Raw genomic sequence first — 19095 nt, 5'->3', positions numbered from 1 at the left:
ACCTGCGCCACAGCAGTGACAACGCAGAATCCTTAACCACTAAGCCACCAGAGAATTCCCAGACCTGTATGACTTTAGAATCTGTGTTCTAGGAGTTCCCTTGTGGTACAGTGGGTTAAGGATCCAGCACTGTCACTGCAACAGCTCCGGTTGTTGCTGTGGCTTGGGTTTGATCCCTGGCCCAGGAACTTCCACAGGTTGCGGATGTGGCCAAAAAAAATAACTGTGTTCTATACAAGCTCTGGAATTGTCCTTAAATATGCAACAGAGGAAGTCCTGACTGGCTACATGACCATCCAGATCAAGAGCAGGGGTGAGGGTGCAAAGCGGGGCTATAGTTCAGGTGACTGGAAGACAAAGGAAAGGTGAGAAAGAGCACGGAGAAAGGACAGAGTGTGTCACGAAAGTCAGGCAAGAAGGGGATTTTAAGAAAGAAGGTTTTTAACAAGAACAGGTAGATAATGCTACGAGACTGGGACTACTGTCAACCAATTCAACCGGGAGGAGTGTGAGCTGGAAGCTAGACTGGGAAGAATGAAAAGAGGAGCTGGAGAAGGGATTCTCACTGTAACCTCTCTGTGTACCTCTGCATTCAGAAACACATGGATGCACTACCTGTTCAAAAATTTAACAATAAATCAAATTCAACTCAAAAAGCCACACTATGAGCTGACTTGGTGGGTTCATTTTCTCTAGGAAGCTGCAGCACATTAGGTAGGTGTTAAATACATATGTCATTGATTGATTGGATTATTGGAAGAAAGGAACGCTGAAATGAACAACAGGCAGGAAGCCAGGAGAAAATAAAGGTTTAAGTGAGAGTTAGCAGAGAGAATCACACAGTAATAGTGAAGACAGAGCTAAAATGGCTGACCAATTAGACCAGCAAGCCAAGCACATAAAGAAAGACAGCTGGCTGGCTGGCTGCAGGGAAGGACGCCTTTCCTACTTCACTAGTTTGTCAGTTCACAAGCACAGAAGGGCCCCGTCATCGGGCTCCAGTCGACCCATCCAGACTAAGATGTCATCCCTGCCTTGTCTCCCTCCCTAAAGCCTACACACAGACACACAGTCCCCCTAATGCTACAATGATAAGGAGCCACCTACGATTCCTGCACACATGATTTTCACTCATGCTCTTTTCTGTACTTAGTGCCCCATCCCACTCCAATCTGTCTGTCTGCATAGCAAGTTCTTACTCATCCTTCAAGCCTCACTTGGCTTACAAGGCATCTCCTCTCTGAGGCTTCCAGACTTCCCTGGGCAGAGTCAAACACTCCTCCTCCTCTGCTCGTACCCTGTGCTACTGTGCTCTATATCCTGTACTAACCTCCTTCAGAGAAATGCTCCTACTGATTGACCACTGCTTGTTACTACATTCTGAGCCCTGGGGGGACAGGGACTTTGACTCTTCATCTCTGCAACTCTGTCCCAGACACTATCCCTGACAAATATTAGGTAAGGAGCCAACAGCTAGGAAGTGGGAGGGACGGAGGAATGTAAGCATATTTTATTTATTTTTTATTAGGGTCATATCCACAGCACATGGAGGCTCCCAGGCTAGGGGTCTAATCAGAGCTGCAGCTGCCAGCCTACAGAACAGCCACAGCAACGCAGGGTTCGAGCCACGTGTGTGACCTGTACCACAGCTCACGGCAAACGCGAGATCCTCAGCCCACTAAGCAAGGCCAGGGATGGTACCTGCATCCTCATGGATAATAGTCAGGTTCATTAACTATTGAGCCATGATGGGAACTTCACAAGCATATCTTAATTAAAGTTTTTAAAATTACCTTTTTCCTAGGTCTCAATTTCTCTCTCCATTCTTTTAATTCTTGGATGTGTTCCTCATCTAACTCCTTCAGTTTCTGAGTCTCATGTTCAACCAATAGGTGGCATTTTTCATTCTGAAAATTAAGTTTGGATTAAAAACATTTCAGATCAAGTTGTCAATTTTTCACAAACACAATTATCTTTCAAAATAATAAAGTACTCATCAAACATCAGGCTATTACTGAGGTTGAAATTCTCCTCTAAAAATCAAGGGCCAAGAATTATGAAATGAGTCACTGCTTTATTTTTGCAAGTTTAGAGGCTAGATCTGTTATTTACCACATGAAAAGATCTTGAATAGAAAGAACTAGTTTGAGCCTGATTTCCCTTTCTAAGAAGGTTTACTTACACAACTGACACACCTTACTTAGAGAGGGCACCTTTCAAGGATTTTACCCCAAGAAGTCATTCTGCTCTAGTAAATTAGGCAAATACATAGAATATCCACAATGTAGACACTACTCTGAAATTGTAAACAGTTTAGGCTGTCTATCTATCTGTCTATAAGACGGGCTGCATACTTAGGTAAGGTTCAAAAACAGTCCTCTCTAAAGTAATGTTTAAATTCCTTAGGAGAAATTATCCCTTTTTCCAAAAACTTTGAAGAAAATGAATTCTTTCTCCCTAGATAAAAAGAAATTTTAAATTTAGAATCTAACAAAACTGCCTTCATCATTTAAAAAAACTCTGTTCATCTTCTCTGCAAAATACACTAAAAATTCCCAATAGTACTTTTGAAAAATTCCACTTCTTGGATTATAAATTAGCTTCATGTTTACATTAATCACAGTTATATAAAATCTCAACAACTGATCTTCATTTGGGTCTGCAGAAGAAAGAAGACCTTTAAATCACCCCGCCTTCACAAGCAAGCTGCAGCTTACTTTGCGTAGCTATTACTTCCTCAAAACCGGTCATCTGTGCTGTGCATCTACGACCAGCTTTGTGTTCCCGCTTTTGGATCTAACCTGCAGTTGATGCAGTTCACGGACATTAGCTTCACACTGCAACTGAAGATCCCGCATTTGATTTTCATGTTTTTGATGCTGAGCCATTCTCTCATTTTTCTGCCTCTTTTCTTCTTGAGCGGCAAACTACAAATAAGAAAAACAAAAGATAAATATGATTAACAAATAATATAATGTCTGCATGTTCCAGAGGTATAATTATGGAATTTAACAAAGCTTAAAGTATAATAAACTAAAGCTCCAAGTAATAATATTCTGGGATTTAAAATGGCAGTCCACATCATGGCTTTGGTCGGGGGTAGGGAGAGACTTCTGATTAAATCCTTGTACCTCCCAACTACTTAGTGACCTCAGTTAATTTCTATGTGGGCCCTGTGACTGCAGAAGTATAGTGAGACCATATGTTTAACTAAAAAGCTGGCCAACATACTACCCAAAGCAATCTACAGATTCAATGCAATCCCTACCAAATTACCCATGACATTTTTCACAGAACTAGAACAAACAATCCAAACATTTATGTGGAACCACAAAAAACCCAGAATTGCCAAAGCAATCCTGAGAAACAAAAACTAAGCCGGAGGCATAACTCTCCCAGACTTCAAGCAATACTACAAAGCCACAGTAATCAAAACAGTGTGGCAAGGCCATCTAAAAATTTCAAACCTAAAAGAGAAGAGAGCAATTTGCTTACTTACTTGTTTAATTTTGTCGCGGTCCTGATCAGGTGTCGCTGTTGAGTTAATTCTTAAACTCTTCTTAAACATGGCCATTCGAGTCTTCGCTTCACTGCGTTGAATCTTAGGGAGTCTTGCTCTTTCTTGAGTCTGTCTGTTTTTCAATTCCTCAATAAGTCGTTGATTGTATCGCTGCATTTGTTCTGTTTCCTAAGAAAATTTGAAACAGAATCCAGTGACAATGATAAAATTTAATACTCAGTAGCCACATGTATGCTTAAAAATAACATTTTGCCTTTGTTTCCCCAAATGACTTTCTCTCTTGTTGCATACTGACCAGCAAAATATTACACAAAAAAATAATTTATAATAAAAATAGAACTATTAGTAATAAGAGTCTTATATTGACTTTCTTTAAGTATGAGTCCACATTTTTAAGATACCTGAACTATAAATGGAGCTAAAATAGCTACTTTTGAAAGACAAGAAAAAGATTATAGTGTATAATAGGTCTTTAAGCATTGTAATTAGTTACCTTCCTTGGAATTTGTAGAAAAGAAATTTACAGTCATGATCAATATACAAGTAATTACTCCAAATTGCATCAAAGAAATTTTAGGATAAAAGAAAGGAAATCTAAAATTTATTCTCTAAGAAATATTTCAGAAATAAATAGCTCTGCAAACTTTAAAATGAACAAAAAGTGAACAAATTTTCCTTTCATTAACCTTCTCATGGCGCTTAAGTAGCTGATGTCTTTGCATAAAATACTGATCTTTAAGTTGCTGTTTGAGCAGCTGGTGTTTTTCTTGTAAGTGCCGTTCTTCAAGCTCCCAAATCGCAGCTTCTCGAGCTACAAGAAGAAAGTAATTTTCAAAATGTTACCTTGTTCCTTTTACTAATGTACTTTGGGTTATATTTTAATATTCACACAAAAGTGTTCTAATACACTATTTTTTACACACATTACACTCTGAACTATAAATGAAGTATTACCAATGTAAACATAATATCCCTTCTATTCTAATGTCCTATAAAGAGAATGTCCTACTCCCAATACCAAAATTACATTTAATCATCTTAATAAGAAAGAAAAAAAGGAGATCTCCTCTACCGCAGCAGGTTAAGGATCTGGCATTGTCACTGCAGCACCTTGGGTCACTGCTGTGGTGTGGATTCGATCCTTGGCCCAGGAATTTTCACATGCCACGAGTGCAGCCAAAAAAAAAAAAGAAGAACAGAAAAGAAAATCAAAGGTTTTTTAATAGGGGGAAATAAGTGCTTAAATTTCCATTCTATCATGTAGCCAACTAAGTATACCAATATCACAAAGCATAATGAGTACATAAAATTATTTAGGTATATCTCCAGCATCATCTGGACAGAAAGATGTTTTAAGGATTATTTTTATATTCACTTCTATTGCCATAAAAGAATTCTACTTCTTGCAGTATTTCTCAATTTTATAAAGCATCTTTCTCTTATTTACCTCAACTTTATCTTTCCCTCTACCACTCTAGCAAAGGAAAACATTCAAATAATTTCCAAGGTATATCTCTGCAATGTTTTGGAGATATTTCACATATACACATATGCTACATAATTTCACATACCTCTCATGAGCTGTTGTTTGTTATTCAGGCACTCTCTTTCAATGTTGGCTAATTCTGCCTTCTGCTGTTGGATGATCTTTTTCAGAGAGCCATCTAATTCTTGCTGTTGCTTCTGAACAAATTCTTGTTCCTATTAGACATAGTTAACCATCAGTTAATAAGTATCTACTGGGCAAAACATCATTTATCTATAAGATTGTATATATTAGTGATTAAGAGGATATTTGAACCAAGTTTCTTAAGTTACCTAGATTAAAAATCACCAAAATTATACAGTATAGACATAATATAAATGTATTAGCTAAATCAAACCCAGAAAGAAAATACTAGAATACATAATACTCTAAGCTCACCATTAAGAATAATACACACTTGGAGTTCCCGTCGTGGCTCAGTGGTTAACGAATCCAACTAGGAACCATGAGGTTGCGGGTTTGATCCCTGGCCCTGCTCAGCGGGTTAAGGACCCGGCACTGCCGTGAGCTATGGTGTAGGTCACAGGCGCAGCTCAGATTCCACGCTGCTGTGGCTCTGGCAGCAATAGCTCCGATTAGACCCTTAGCCTGGGAACCTCCAGCTGCCGCAGGAGCGGCCCTAGAAAAGGCAAAAAAAGACAAGGAAAAAAAAAAAAGAATAATACATACGCAAGAAGTCTATACTCCATTTATAATTAAAATGTTCTATTACACTTACATCGTTGCGGAAAAAAATAAATTTACAGCTTCTATAACTGACTGCTCATTCCACTAGAGTGTGGATAAAGCAAGAATAAACAAGAAATGTCTTTCAGGGAGAAAAGCATTAAAGGGCAAATAAGTAAAGCAGATTGGGATTTTAAACTCTCTAGTTTTCCATTAACAGTTAATGTAGTCATGGTATTTCTTCCTAACAGAGAAAGACAGTTTCTGGATCTTTAGCCTGTGCCTAACAAGAACAATACTTTAAGTTCTTAATGAGAAATAATTCGTGGCTAGAGAAATGTAAGCTAGAAATAGGCAAATAAATTACATTTTATAACTCTATAAACAAAATTCCTTATAATCCTAGAATTCTACCAATATGTTTGGGATTCATTCATTCATTCAATATTTACTGAGTACCTTATATTTGCCCAAATGCCAAAATTATGCTTTTAAAAAAATCTTTCGATTACTGTGTAAGAAAATGAGAGATTTAAGTGACTTATGGCCTCTATGTTGGATTGTACATTTACAGAAGGAAAGGAACAATATCCAAATTGAAGAAATGCAAATACTGCCGGTAAATGTTTGGCTCTCCATCCCTCTCTTGGCAGTTATAGCAGTTTGCGATTAGCTCATGGGATATTCTGATCAATTTGAGTGTGGATTTAGAAAATCAGGGTTGAAGCAGCAATTCACCTATAATCCCTTCTCTTCCACATCCAAGAGATGATAAAACCCCAAGATCCATTTCAGAACTATTTTTTAGGCCTTGGATAGAGTCTGACAGGACCTGGATCACTACCAGCTTGGTCTTCACTGCACAAAGAGTGAGTGCTAGCAGTGTTCCTCAAAATGCCTGTCCTACCACTGCTTCTCTGGAGATGAACTTACCATTCATGACATCCTGTTAATGTCATTTGTTTTCACAAATGCTGCTGTCTCAACTGCATTGTGATGTGTATTTTAGCATAAATACAAATACACAGTAGCAGGAAGACTAAGGAATTGTCTCTATAAAATACAATTGCCAACTGCAAATAGACTAGGATGTACTTTTATATTTAGTGAGCTACGGTCTTCTGTACTTGAGGCAGGAAATGTATTTGTGTGTCATTAAAAAAAAATACATTGTCAGTTCTATAGATATAGGAAGTACTGAGCACATTTATACAAAAAAAATTTTCCAACTTGATTACAGTCACCTATCTTTATCACAGCAAAAACATAAAAAGAAAAAAACTCAATGAATATTTAAATTCAATTATCTAGAATAAAGCTTTTGCGCATCACTTAAAAGAGATAGAAAGTCTCCATCCTATCTCATAAGCAGTTATAACAAAGTGAGTTGTTCAAGCTTCTCTATCTCCTACAGAGATATCATTTATAATAAAAATTAAACCGATTCTCTAATTTCACTGTAAAATTTCTATATGCAAACTTATTCTAATAAATAATGTAACTTGCAGGTATATCAAAAGTTTTCTTTTGGCCAACATTTTTAACACTGGTTTGCATAAAGAACTTTTAGGAAGCACCTGTGTGGACAGAAATAATGAGTCCAAATTATCGTAAATATAAATATTAAATATAGACTCAAGGAAAAAAGTGTAAAAGATGGAGCAAATACTTATGTGAAAATAAAAAAGGGAAAAACTGTGAACCCTTGAATAACACAGGTTTGAATTACATAGGTCCACTTAAAACATGGATTTTTTTCACTAAGTATTTATTGCAATACCAAATAATTCGTGGTTGGCTGAACATGCAGATGCAGAACCACGGATACTAAGTTATATGTGAATTTTCAGTTGCACAGAGGGACAGCACCCCAAAACCCACACTGATCAGGGTCAACTATATAGGTCTGTGCCACTAAAAAAAAGTGAATGTAATTTCCTGTCAACACAATTTTTGGTCGTATTATTATAATATATTTACATCTAAATTAAACAAAATAAAGAGTTCAGTTCAAAGAAAACCTTTATTAAGCACTTAGTAAATGCGAGGCACTGTACTATTCACAGGGCTACTAAAATTAATAAAGTATTGCCATTAAGAAGCTTCTTTCACTCTGCTGGTCCCAAATTGGTTTTATCTGGCAGTTCAAATAAAGAATAGCGGGCCCCTTCCCTTAGTAACATACTTTCAAGAGTTAAAAAGTAAACCACAGAGAACTTCAAAGCAAGGAATAAAGGGTCCAGAAATCAAGGTATATAATGAATGGCAAAGAACTACAGAAGCATGCCCTGACTGCAAATATCTAAGAGGAAAAAAGAGCTAAGATTGTTATAAAGAAGTGGGCAGAACTAGATTATGCTGCTCCAGAAGATAAAATAAGGATCAACCGCTAGGAGTCAAGGCAGGCAACATACTGAAGTGCTTCCTAACCATCAGAGTTATTAGCAAAGACACCAGCTGTCTCACAGAGCTATGGACCTGAATAATTATGCAGAGTGTGGATGATTACATGGTCAAGGATGCTGCACAACTGAATTTTTATATTAAAGCTAAAAACTACCCAAAAGATCCCTAACATATTAATATATTTTATTACAACAAATGAAATGAAAATTTAATTTTATAGAGCTTTCATTAAATTTCCTAAATTGGAATGCTAAGTATAACATTGTCACAGAGGAAACTGTAATTAGAAAATTACTCCTAGGATCTAAAAGAAAAGTGATCTTACATTCCACAAAGACTGCACAAATTACATTCAATTTAAAAAAAATAAGAACACATCGATTTGATCATTAGGAGTAACATAAACTGTAAAATAAGTGCCCTGTAAATGAACAAATTTTAATTTAATAAGGAATTTCAGCATATTAGTCAGATAACTGTGAACACTGAAAATACAGCTTTGAGTTCTAGAAAACTATAAGAAATGGTTTATGATATATGGGGCTGTTTGTAGAAAATCTTTAAAATTTTAACTCAAAAGAAAAGCTTAAAATGGTAATGATCAGAAAAGTGTTCATAGTTCATAATTTATCCCCCTTATCAAAAATTAATGTTTTGCTCATTCTTTCAGAAAACTATAGAGTCCAATGGTTGCTAATAATTAATTAATTTTAGGAGAGAGGAAAGGAGGGTTTGAAATCCAGCTGTATTCCAGCTACTCCAGTTGTGTACACCAAACATCACGAAAAAATTATAATATTAAATAAGCCAGTCATTTCCCTATAGAAATTGTGAGAAAGAATACAGCCTGGAATTCCAGACTTAATTTAAAACTATAGCAAGGAGAATAGCAAACCATTATTCATTATGGACAATTTGAATAGTGAAACTAAATGGAAATAAAATCACTACTTTCAATATGGCTTTTCTGACCATATCCATAATTAAAACATTTACATAAATATATATGCAATCAAAATGTCACTTCACACAAAAATAAAAATCCAATCACAGCATTCACATTTCTCACATGTGCAAAGCTTATAAAATACTAATTGGGAAGATATTTCTTGAAAAAGATGAAAACATCAGATTAAAATTGGTGGTGGGGTAGGCAGAAAAAAAGAACACTGCAGTAGAAGTGTTCTAGTTCCAGCTCTACTACTAATCTCTTTTGTGACTTTAGGCAAATCACTTAGTCTTCTGAGCCTCAATTTCTTCATCTGTAAAATGGATACACTCCAGCCCTATATTAGGGGTTGGCAGTGAGAATCAAATGTGAAAACTCCTCAAAGAATACTATACTACAAAGTTTATGTCAGATTATTACAACCGTCACTACTGATATTATCATTTATCTTCCAGATCTACAAGTGATGCTACCAACGAAAACGCACATGTGAGCGAAAGAAAAAGCAGCTAAAACAGAAGAAGGCATCTTCCTACAGGACACGCGGGACTTACGTCCTGCATTTGGGCGTTGAAGACTGCACAAGATGACAACTGAAAAGACTGAATCATGGCCTGAGCAACACCCTGTGGGTCAGAACACAAAGCAGCTCCCAGGTCAGGACAGAGCTGAACGACTTTTTGCAAACGGAAAGAATAATTATATCAATGTTGAGTTTCTTGAGGCCTGGAACAAGTCACTTAAAAAGGGGGCCTCTTTCTCATTTGTAAAATGAAGGATTTGAACTAGATCAGTGGTTTCCAAACTCTAGTTAGCTGCTGTTGTTTTTTAAACCAGTTGAACTGTCTTAAAAAACAAAAACAAAAACAAAAAAACTCCCCCCAAAAATCTCAATTTATAAAACAGATGAAAAGTGGTGCTTTAGCTAAAGTGGAAGCAGGGGCCCAGAGCCCTACTGTCCTCACCTTTGGCAGGATTCTTGAGTTGCTTCTTCCAAACTCAAGACTCCTGGGAATACAGTTTGAAAACCACTGGACTAGATGATCAAATACATCCTAGCTTCATGACTATATGGTTACTATTTATAAATTCTCAAAAAGGTTTAAAATGTCAGATTCAGTGAAGTTATCAAGTGCTGGCAGCTTCATCAAAAGCAAGAGCTAAATAGAAATACTTCTGAAATTTGTTAGATTACTCAAGTCTTCATTAAATTTACAGGAAGAAAATTTACTACTGCTTTCTGCTTTAGCTGGAAAACACAGGCTAGTCCCTCAAATTTTATGAAAAATCACCAACAAAGTTTTTATTAAAGCACAGGATCACCTAATTCATCCAACACTAAATTCTCAATTTCAACTCTAGAGTCTGACATATTACCTTTTGGAATTAAAAACAAACAAACAAACAAAAAAAACAAAAAACAAAAAAAGTAGTTCCAGGACACTTAGCTTATTGCTAAGAATGCTATCATCTGAGCCTTCAGCAAGTTATAGTAGTAACATCAAAGATCACAGATCACAGGAGTTCTCGCTGTGGCACATGGGACTGGCAGCGTCTCTGCAGCACCAGCACACAGATTTGATCCTTGGCTCAGTAAAGTAGATTAAAGGATCTGGCATTGCTGCCTGGGAACTCCATATGCCATGGGTCAGCCAGAAAAAAAAATCATAGACACCATAACAAATACAGTAGTAATGAAAAAGTCTGAAATATTGTGAGAATTACCAAAGTGTGACACACAAACACGAAATGAGCAAATGCTGTTGAAAAATGGTATTGACAGATTTGCTCACTGCAGGGTTGCATTAACCTTCAATGTGTAAAAAAAACACAATACTGCAAAAGTGCAATAAAGCAACAAATAATAAAACGAAATGTGCCTGTAGTAATTCCCATACTGGGCCAAGACAAAATTTTTCATTGGCTCACAGGAAAGGGAAAAAAACCTCAATTTATTCAAATAGGTTAGCTTTCTTAAAATTTTAATTTCAGAGATATTTTCCTTATTTTTCATGGTGTTAAAATAATCTCTCCTTTTAAATGATATTGACAAGTAAGAGGAAGCTTCAAAATATCCTTACCTGACAAAAAAAAAAAAAAAAAAATGTTTTAATGGTAACCCATTTGTCATGGTCCCCAGTGGTTTTTGCTGTGTGTATATTTCTTTTCAGGAATTTGTAAAATTTAAGTGTCCTGGAACTACTTTTTAAATTATATAAAACCCTACTTAAAAAGATAATTTAAAGCAAAAACTAATATATAATCCACGCCTTCTCTAACTTTCATTAACATTTCTAAGTACTGAACTCTTTTCTCTTTGCTTCCAGGTGAGTGCAAACTTAATTAAAAGAAAGGTAATCGCAAGTAGAGAAGACCTCAGAGTCATGTAAGGTAATTCTAAAAAAAATCTGTTGAAAATACTATTTTATCTAGTTTTGTAAAGAATTCGACTAGTTGGCTCATCCTTATCATAACCTAGAACCAAGTTTATATAGGCAAAAATTGAGTATTTGTATAGCTGCTGGATTCTGAATCAAAAAGAAAAACATACTTAAAATTTTAAATCTGGTTGTAAGTTACTTACGTTGTTGAGTTTAACAGTAACAAATGTTTGATCTATCATTTAACATTACCATTTACCACTTTTCTTTGAACTTTGACCTTTACAGAATTAATGGCCTTTTAATAAGCATTATTTTTGTATGCATAAAGTTTTTATATACTCACCCTCTATATTTTCCTGTCCTAAAAGTCTTCTATCAAACACTGACATTACCACTTAAAAATATAAACTTCCATCATAATTAAAATAATACAGTGGATTATACATTAACACACATGCTTATTTCATCTGGAGTCAGGCTTCCAAACATTTCACTTAATTTCATATTAGCAACTTAAATGTCACCATTGGCATGAATTTAGGACTACCTAAAGAACGCCCTGGGAGCCTTTGTATGAGGAGACGTCAACATCATGTAATAAGTACAGAATTTACCCTTTCAACCACAGTTTACTGAGCCGTGAGAATAATGCTGCTTTCTGTTTTTAGTAGCATTAAGCTGCTGCTGTTACCTGAGCATGCTGGCTTTGTGCAAGCTCCTCTTTCCTGCGTTTCATGAGCTCTTTTCTCAGCTCTTTGGGTGCTTTCTCCACTTCATTTATAACCTACAGTGTATAAGCATGCAGGAGGTGGGGAAAAAAACTTTCTCCACAGCAAGCATTTATGTGAGCAGACAAGCTACAAGTCAAATATTAAAGCTGTTAAAAAGTTCCTTTCAACATGCATTAGCATAGGTGTTAGTTTGGTGAAAAAGAATGAAAGGACAGAACATGCTGAATCTCAGTGCAGAAAGGGACATTACAGCATATAAGGTTAATTAGTTGTTCAATTATCCCTGCACATCAATCTCTCTTTGGACCCAAAGACAATTAGTAAAGAATTACTCGCAGTGCTGATGCTGAACTAAATGTCATGAACTCAACTGACCTTGAAAGATCATACAATTATAAGCGTATCTACTGAAATTGTTTGAAATACTGGATACAAGGAAAACTAATGCCATTCATTTACAAAAGTGCAAAATTTCATAACTGGCTTGATAAAACCAAAGAAATAATTCTAAGTGAAATTCACTTAATGAAAACAAAAGGAAAAAGGGAAAGTAAGCCTGAGGGTATGCAAAGGAGAGATAAATGAATACTAAGTTTTCTTTTCTCATAAAACACCATTTTATACATGGTGTGATAAAAATGAACATATCTGATGATTCTGAGGTTAGATTAGAGTAACATTCTCCTTTGCTGATGATAAATTAGGCCAATATCAATTGCTAACTTTAAAATCAGCAATATAAGCCTTCATAAAACAACAATTTAGTATACTGTGTTTTATTATACCAGATAAAATATATTATGAAATAGTGTCCTTTAGAGCTCCATCTTTTAATCATTTCAAAATCCTAGATATGTATTCCTCCTAACAACAGCTGTGTAATCCAACTAGGAAAATGATCATTGTGTTTACAAGTAGAAGAACCAAAAGCAACCAGATTCCAAATCACCACATGCCACTGACGGTCTGTGAAAGAGACTGATTTTGATTTAACATAGTGTATTTAAAATTTCCCATCAGTAATCTCTAATGAAACCAAATCACCATTAAAAAGAAGAGACTCCCCAAATGCAAGAAGTTTAGCGATAAAGAAAAAAATACATTAATTATTTAAAATATGCATATCATGATCTCGAACATGTTCACTGACTAAACCTCTCCTATCCCAAAACAGTAACAATAACTGGAGACATTTAAAAATCTAAGGTTAAATATTTACTTACAAAATTTTAAAATTTAACCTGATATTTAAAAAAACCTCTTAATAAAAACTACCCATGTTTTCAAAAAAATTAATATTTAGTCTGAGTAAAATCATACAGCATGGTATATAGGGCAATTCTACATAAAATGTACTAAACAGTAACAAAACAGTCATTTTTTTTTAATGGCTGCACCCACAGCATATAGAAGTTCCCAGTGCCAGTGACTGAATCTGAGCCACAGGAGCAACTACGCTGCAGCTGGGGCAATGTCAGATCCTTTAACCCACTGTGCAAGGCCAGGGATCGAACCCATGCCTCTGTACCAACCCAAGTCACTGCAGGTGGATTCTTAATCCACTGCACTATAGCGGGAACTCCAAAACAGTGATTTCTAGAAATGGTAGTCACAGCAAATGAAATTATACACCATTTCATTCATCTTTTCCTAAAGAAATCATAGAATGCACTATATTTAATTGTACTTGATCCTATCCTTTTTAAAGCAGATCTTCGAGTTTAGTGATATGACATTCATTTTCTGCATAATTTCATTACTAAAAAGTCAATGAATCTGAGTATTTGGGACATGAACAAAAGTAAAAGTGTATTCATTATTTGGGTTGAGATTAGTTTGTTCCAACTGTAATAGAAAGGATCATAATATTGTCCTGGGGGTACATGAAAAGGTAAATTCTCCTACACTGAAGGAACAGAATAAATTATAAAGTCATCTCTGAAAACTGCTAATGCATAAATACTCTCTTAGTTATACTTTAATGTGGGAAGAAAAAGGCACACTAATACAATGTAAATCCTCTTTCTGAAACAATCACAATCATTTAGAGTAAATAATACCACAAACAGATTCTATGACAATATGGAACAGTTTGAGAAAAAAATGAAAAAATTCATTCTAATAAAATGACTGTACAAGTATTTTATACCTATGATTCTTCAAAATATCTCACAATTTGATAAACTTATAAACATTATTCCAAATTTCAGGTTACTCAGCTTTTGTTCTGGCACATCACCCAAGAAAGGTAATCAAGCTAATCAAGAAAAAAAATTTTTAAGTATGAATTAAATATTGCAAATAAACTTTAAGATGAATTATTGTTGTCACCCACAAACAGAACATAGTATGTTTTCTTAAAAAAAAAAAAAAAACATTACTATGTCAGGCCTTAAATTTTGCATTAATAAAGAAGGAATCATAGACTGAAAAGAAGTGGATTAGAATCAGTTTAAAGACTTTGTTCAAGAGTTACTTAGCTGGACATTTAATGGCAGTTTGTGAACTTGAACAGGCCATTAAAACCTCTTCTACTCCAGTTTTCTTGGCAATAAAATGGAATAACATCTGACCATATTACTACCCTACATAACTGCTGGGGAGACTGAAAAAAAGAATGAATTAGTGCTATTTAACTATTAAGTATTATTAACTCTTTAGACAGTCTTAAATGTACATTAAAAAAAAAAACAGTAGTTACACTTACCTCCTTCTTTCGGTTCTTCAACATATTCTGAAATTTGGACAACTCTTTCTCTTGTTCTCCTTTAATGCGTTTGGCTTCGTCTCGCAAGCGATTTGTGTGTTCTTGTTCTAGACGCTCAATAGTCTGTTTCTGCTGTTTTTCTAGATTCTCGATTTCTTGGTCATACTGTCGCTTCTTGCTCTGTAAAATGATGTAGCTCAAGGTCATTTAACTTTTTATTACTCATATTAACTCATTATACTGAAGAAAATACCTTCTCCTTTTTACTAAGAGCACGTGACTGGCATTTAAATTTAGTGCTGTGGTATGGACCCTTTGCCATACTGAACAAGTCAAATTCACTAAAATCTGTTGTAGAAATTTTTCAAAAAGATGAGCCTTTCATTTTTTTTCTAATACGGAAAATACTTTTTTCTATTATACAAGTATAGAATGTTCAAAAATTTTAGACAATCCAGAACATCCAGTTATTATGAAATACTAAAGTAAGGAAAATTTCAGTATTTATTCTACAAAATTTTTGATAAATCAAAGGTCTTATTTGAAGTTTATTTCAGTAACACACCATTACTTGTCATTTTCATTTTTCCTCATTAAGATTCTTAAATATCCTAGTTCATTGAAACAAATCTTTTAGAATTATAAATCTACTCTTTCAAAAACAAACAGTCCTGCTTATAAAATTCTTGAGTAATATTGAAATTTTAGATACAAATAGAGTTAAATATTTGTAAAGGGTGTTTTTTTCTAGAAAATTAAAAACAAAAACATTCTGGAAAATATGGGGGGAGGAAAATATACAGCTTTTATAAGGTTCTGAAAAAGCAGAATGTAAGTCCTGTAAAAATACTTGGTGAGAACAAAAGTTCATTATTTTCTTAGGAACTCAGTTATGATCCAACATATATAATTAGCAATGCCATACTTCACACAAAACGAGTCTTAGCACTTGAAATAAGAATAAAAGAACTATATTCAAATATGAACCCTATAATAGTTAAAACAATTTTTTCTCACCCACATTAGGCTGGATGTTCAACATAAGTTACTGAAACTTTTTATCACATTAATAATTCCTTTTCCAACTTTGGACACAGGTAAAAGTTTTAAGTCTTGGTGACAATGACCCTTGATGAGTCAGTACTAACTTCTCTAGCAGCTGTGAAAAGGGATGTGGAAGTTTAACTGTAGTAGCCAGAGAAGTTAATGAATTTTGTGAAAAATCCCCCAAGAAGTTCTAATACTCAGCTAGGTTTGAAGGCAACTGCTTTTGACTGGCTTAAAATCTTAGATTCTAAATCTGAGAGGTCAAACTGGAACAATAAAGTTATCCAGCAAGAGGCACACCTAAGAACTTTGTAAACCATCTACTTACTGGCCTCACTAGCATCATGATTCTAGGTTTTTATGACAGATTTTAATCAAAGAAAAATGAAGGCACCCACCACGCTGTAAGTCAGGCAAATCCCCACCCCCCATACTGCCCCCTGCCCCTGCAAAAGACAGAGAGAGGGGAAAAAAAAGCATCCAGAATACCAAAGAGATAAAGACCAGAAATACGTCACAAAGCCAGAGAAACCTAGTCATCAAATAATAAGTTCTAAAATCCACCAGTGGTTTTGGGGCGGGGGGGTTGTTTGTTTGTTTAGCACAAAACTTCATTATTAACAAAACGGTACAAAATTCCAGGACTTTACCATCATCTCTTGCTCAAAACGCCGGAAAATTTGTTCTCGCTGTTGTTGCAGTTTGCCATTGAGCTGCTGTTGGGCTCTTTGCTCTTCCTTTTGAAGAAATCTTAATTCCCGAAGTTCCTGACGTCTGGTAAAATTTAATGACAATGATAGAAGAAGATGGCAAAAATTATACCTCTGAAGCAATGCTTTAAAAGAAAAAACTTTAAATCATGCTGTTTCTCTACTCACCTAAGAAACCTCAATTCTTCAGTTTTGGAATCACTATCTGTAACTATTTTTGACGTTGTTACACTCACTTCTACACCATCGACAACAAATTTGCGTGTTTTCTTCAGTGTTTTCTTTTGTCTTCTTGTTTCCTGGGTGAGATTTTAGTTAGTTAGGCTTTATATGGGGAATATTAGAGAGAACATTATCTTCTTTTAAACAAAACAAAAAAATTGAATAGCCATGAAGACTACACATAAAAAGTATGAACAGAAAGCAATAAGACTCACCTACAGAAACAACTTATCATCTTATACTCCATCTGACTCTCACATGACTTTATAGATGAAATCAATTTTCACATGAAATTCAGCATTTTGATGATGCACATAATTTTTATGATACCACATCATAATTAGGCACAGGTGGTAATGAACAATTCACATAAATGAGTAATTAGTATAACTTTTACACGTTAATCATTGTTTTTTCTTTTTTCATCTTTTAGATTCTCAGATATCTCTGCTTTTCTGTTTCAGAACCACTCACAAAGCACTTAAAAATGAATTTCTGGAGCTCATTCCTTAAAGAATCTAAATCAACAGGTCTAAAGGTGGCTGAGGGAGTTCCCACTATGGTGTAGCAGAAATAAATCTGACTAGTATCCATGAGGATGCGGGTTTGATCCCTGGCCTCGCTCAGTGGGTTAAATGATCCAGGGTTGCTGTGAGCTGTGGTGTAGGCTGGCAGCTGTAGCTCCGATTGGACCCCTAGCCTGGGAACCTCCATATGCTGCAGGTATGGCCCTAAAAAGCTAAATAAATAAATAAAGGTGGCTGAGAATTTTACTTTGAAAAGGCTCCTAGATAACTTTTAAACACTGGCAGGAGTGGGATTCAAAATCCGTTTTATCAGCAATAGGCCTCCTTAATCTTAGGGCCAAGATGGATGTGTGATTTCAGAAGGAAAAGAGAATAATACAATGCTAATCTGAGGAAGAAAGGGATCAGGAAAAGCAACAGATATTTGAAACCTTCAACAGATATTTGAAACCAGAAAGACAGCACCTCTACTGCAGCCCCAAAGTACCAACTCTGCTTGTTAGCTATTGCCTAAAATTTTTTATCAAGACCAAACTCTTCATTCCTCAACTGGTATACAAATGCTTTCTAAAAGCAAAGAGAAATAACAGAAGTATAACACTGCTACAAATACATCTTGGTAAACAGAGAAGTACTAAGAGGAGATAATTACTTTGTTTTGATGGGGGAAAAGATTAGAAAGCAGAGGGAGCAAATGGGGAATGTGAAAATACTACACGCAAAATGCACCAGAATTTTTAAGTTTGCCTTTAGCACTTTCCAGCAACCCTTCTGCAACCTCTTAGTTCTACTCTCTAGGCTCCCAGCATCCTCACACTCCTCTCCCTAAGCCCAGGACTATAGCCACCCTATCCAGAGTTCCTCTAAAACTTAATGTGTGCTGCTCCCAAAATAGATCTACCTCCCTGTAACCTTCATGTTTTCCATTTCTTCAATGCCTACTAAAGTATCCACAATTAATATCACCTTAGTTCTCACAGAAGTATTTGTATTTTTTAGAAAGGCTATTAAGTCAAGTGAATGAACTTCGGATTAATGGAATTTCAGTCATTGAAATAAAATAAACCAAAAACTGAATACTGAAAACTGAAGACCACCTAGGCAATACATGCAATAATTTGGGGCAGATGGGCAGGCTGATCGGTCATGCCCTGGAGTCCTATCCCTTAGGTCAGTTTTCCTAGGTTGTTTCTGCTTTTCTGCTGTCAATCCAGAGTCTCAAAGTAGTCCACTGCTCCCCTGCATCAGAATTCCATGGGGCCCTTTGTTACAAATACTTTCTTTTTGACTCCCCTCCACACTTCTACACAGTTCTCCCTAGTAACTCTTGAACACACTAAGATTTGAGAATTATACTCTAACAGCTCCAGGGGTTCTGGGTTTTAGTGTTCAGTAGTGTTTTCTCCTGATGATTCTCACAGCAGTAGTGATGGCTATGACTGAAAAGAGCCAAGAGTGTTCATCTGCATGGCCAATGATAAACCAAGGGCTTTTTGCACCCTGAACATTCTTAAAAAGAGATCATTCTTTCAAGTCCTCAGTTATACCTAGATATGTGCAGCAGGAAAAGCCAACTTCCAATAAGCAACTGTATTATATTTATATCAAGTTGCAAAAATAGGTACGTACTACCAAAAAATTTAAAGATTACATCTGGAATCTCTGTGGTCTTTTGCTTGT

At 35.5% G+C, this 19095-nt stretch overlaps 1 protein-coding gene across 2 annotated transcripts in view; it reads right to left on the bottom strand.

Moving 5' to 3' along the window:
• SLK (STE20 like kinase) overlaps window positions 1-19095 on the bottom strand; it is a 58532-nt gene that overhangs the window by 4964 nt on the left and 34473 nt on the right. The window contains exons 10-18 of one of the 2 annotated variants that reach the window (XM_001929430.6): window positions 16835-16965; window positions 16607-16730; window positions 14910-15089; window positions 12163-12255; window positions 5092-5221; window positions 4207-4331; window positions 3500-3688; window positions 2802-2927; window positions 1794-1907 (exon numbers count right to left, since the gene is read on the bottom strand). In XM_001929430.6, coding sequence (XP_001929465.1) covers window positions 1794-1907; window positions 2802-2927; window positions 3500-3688; window positions 4207-4331; window positions 5092-5221; window positions 12163-12255; window positions 14910-15089; window positions 16607-16730; window positions 16835-16965 — 1212 coding nt within the window. The remainder of the gene's footprint in view (window positions 1-1793; window positions 1908-2801; window positions 2928-3499; window positions 3689-4206; window positions 4332-5091; window positions 5222-12162; window positions 12256-14909; window positions 15090-16606; window positions 16731-16834; window positions 16966-19095) is intronic. The other variant, XM_005671435.3, reaches the window with a different exon arrangement.

Source organism: Sus scrofa, chromosome 14 (assembly GCF_000003025.6).
Source record: "Sus scrofa isolate TJ Tabasco breed Duroc chromosome 14, Sscrofa11.1, whole genome shotgun sequence".
Lineage (NCBI taxonomy): Eukaryota > Metazoa > Chordata > Mammalia > Artiodactyla > Suidae > Sus > Sus scrofa.
This window is presented reverse-complemented; position numbering and strand designations above follow the sequence as displayed.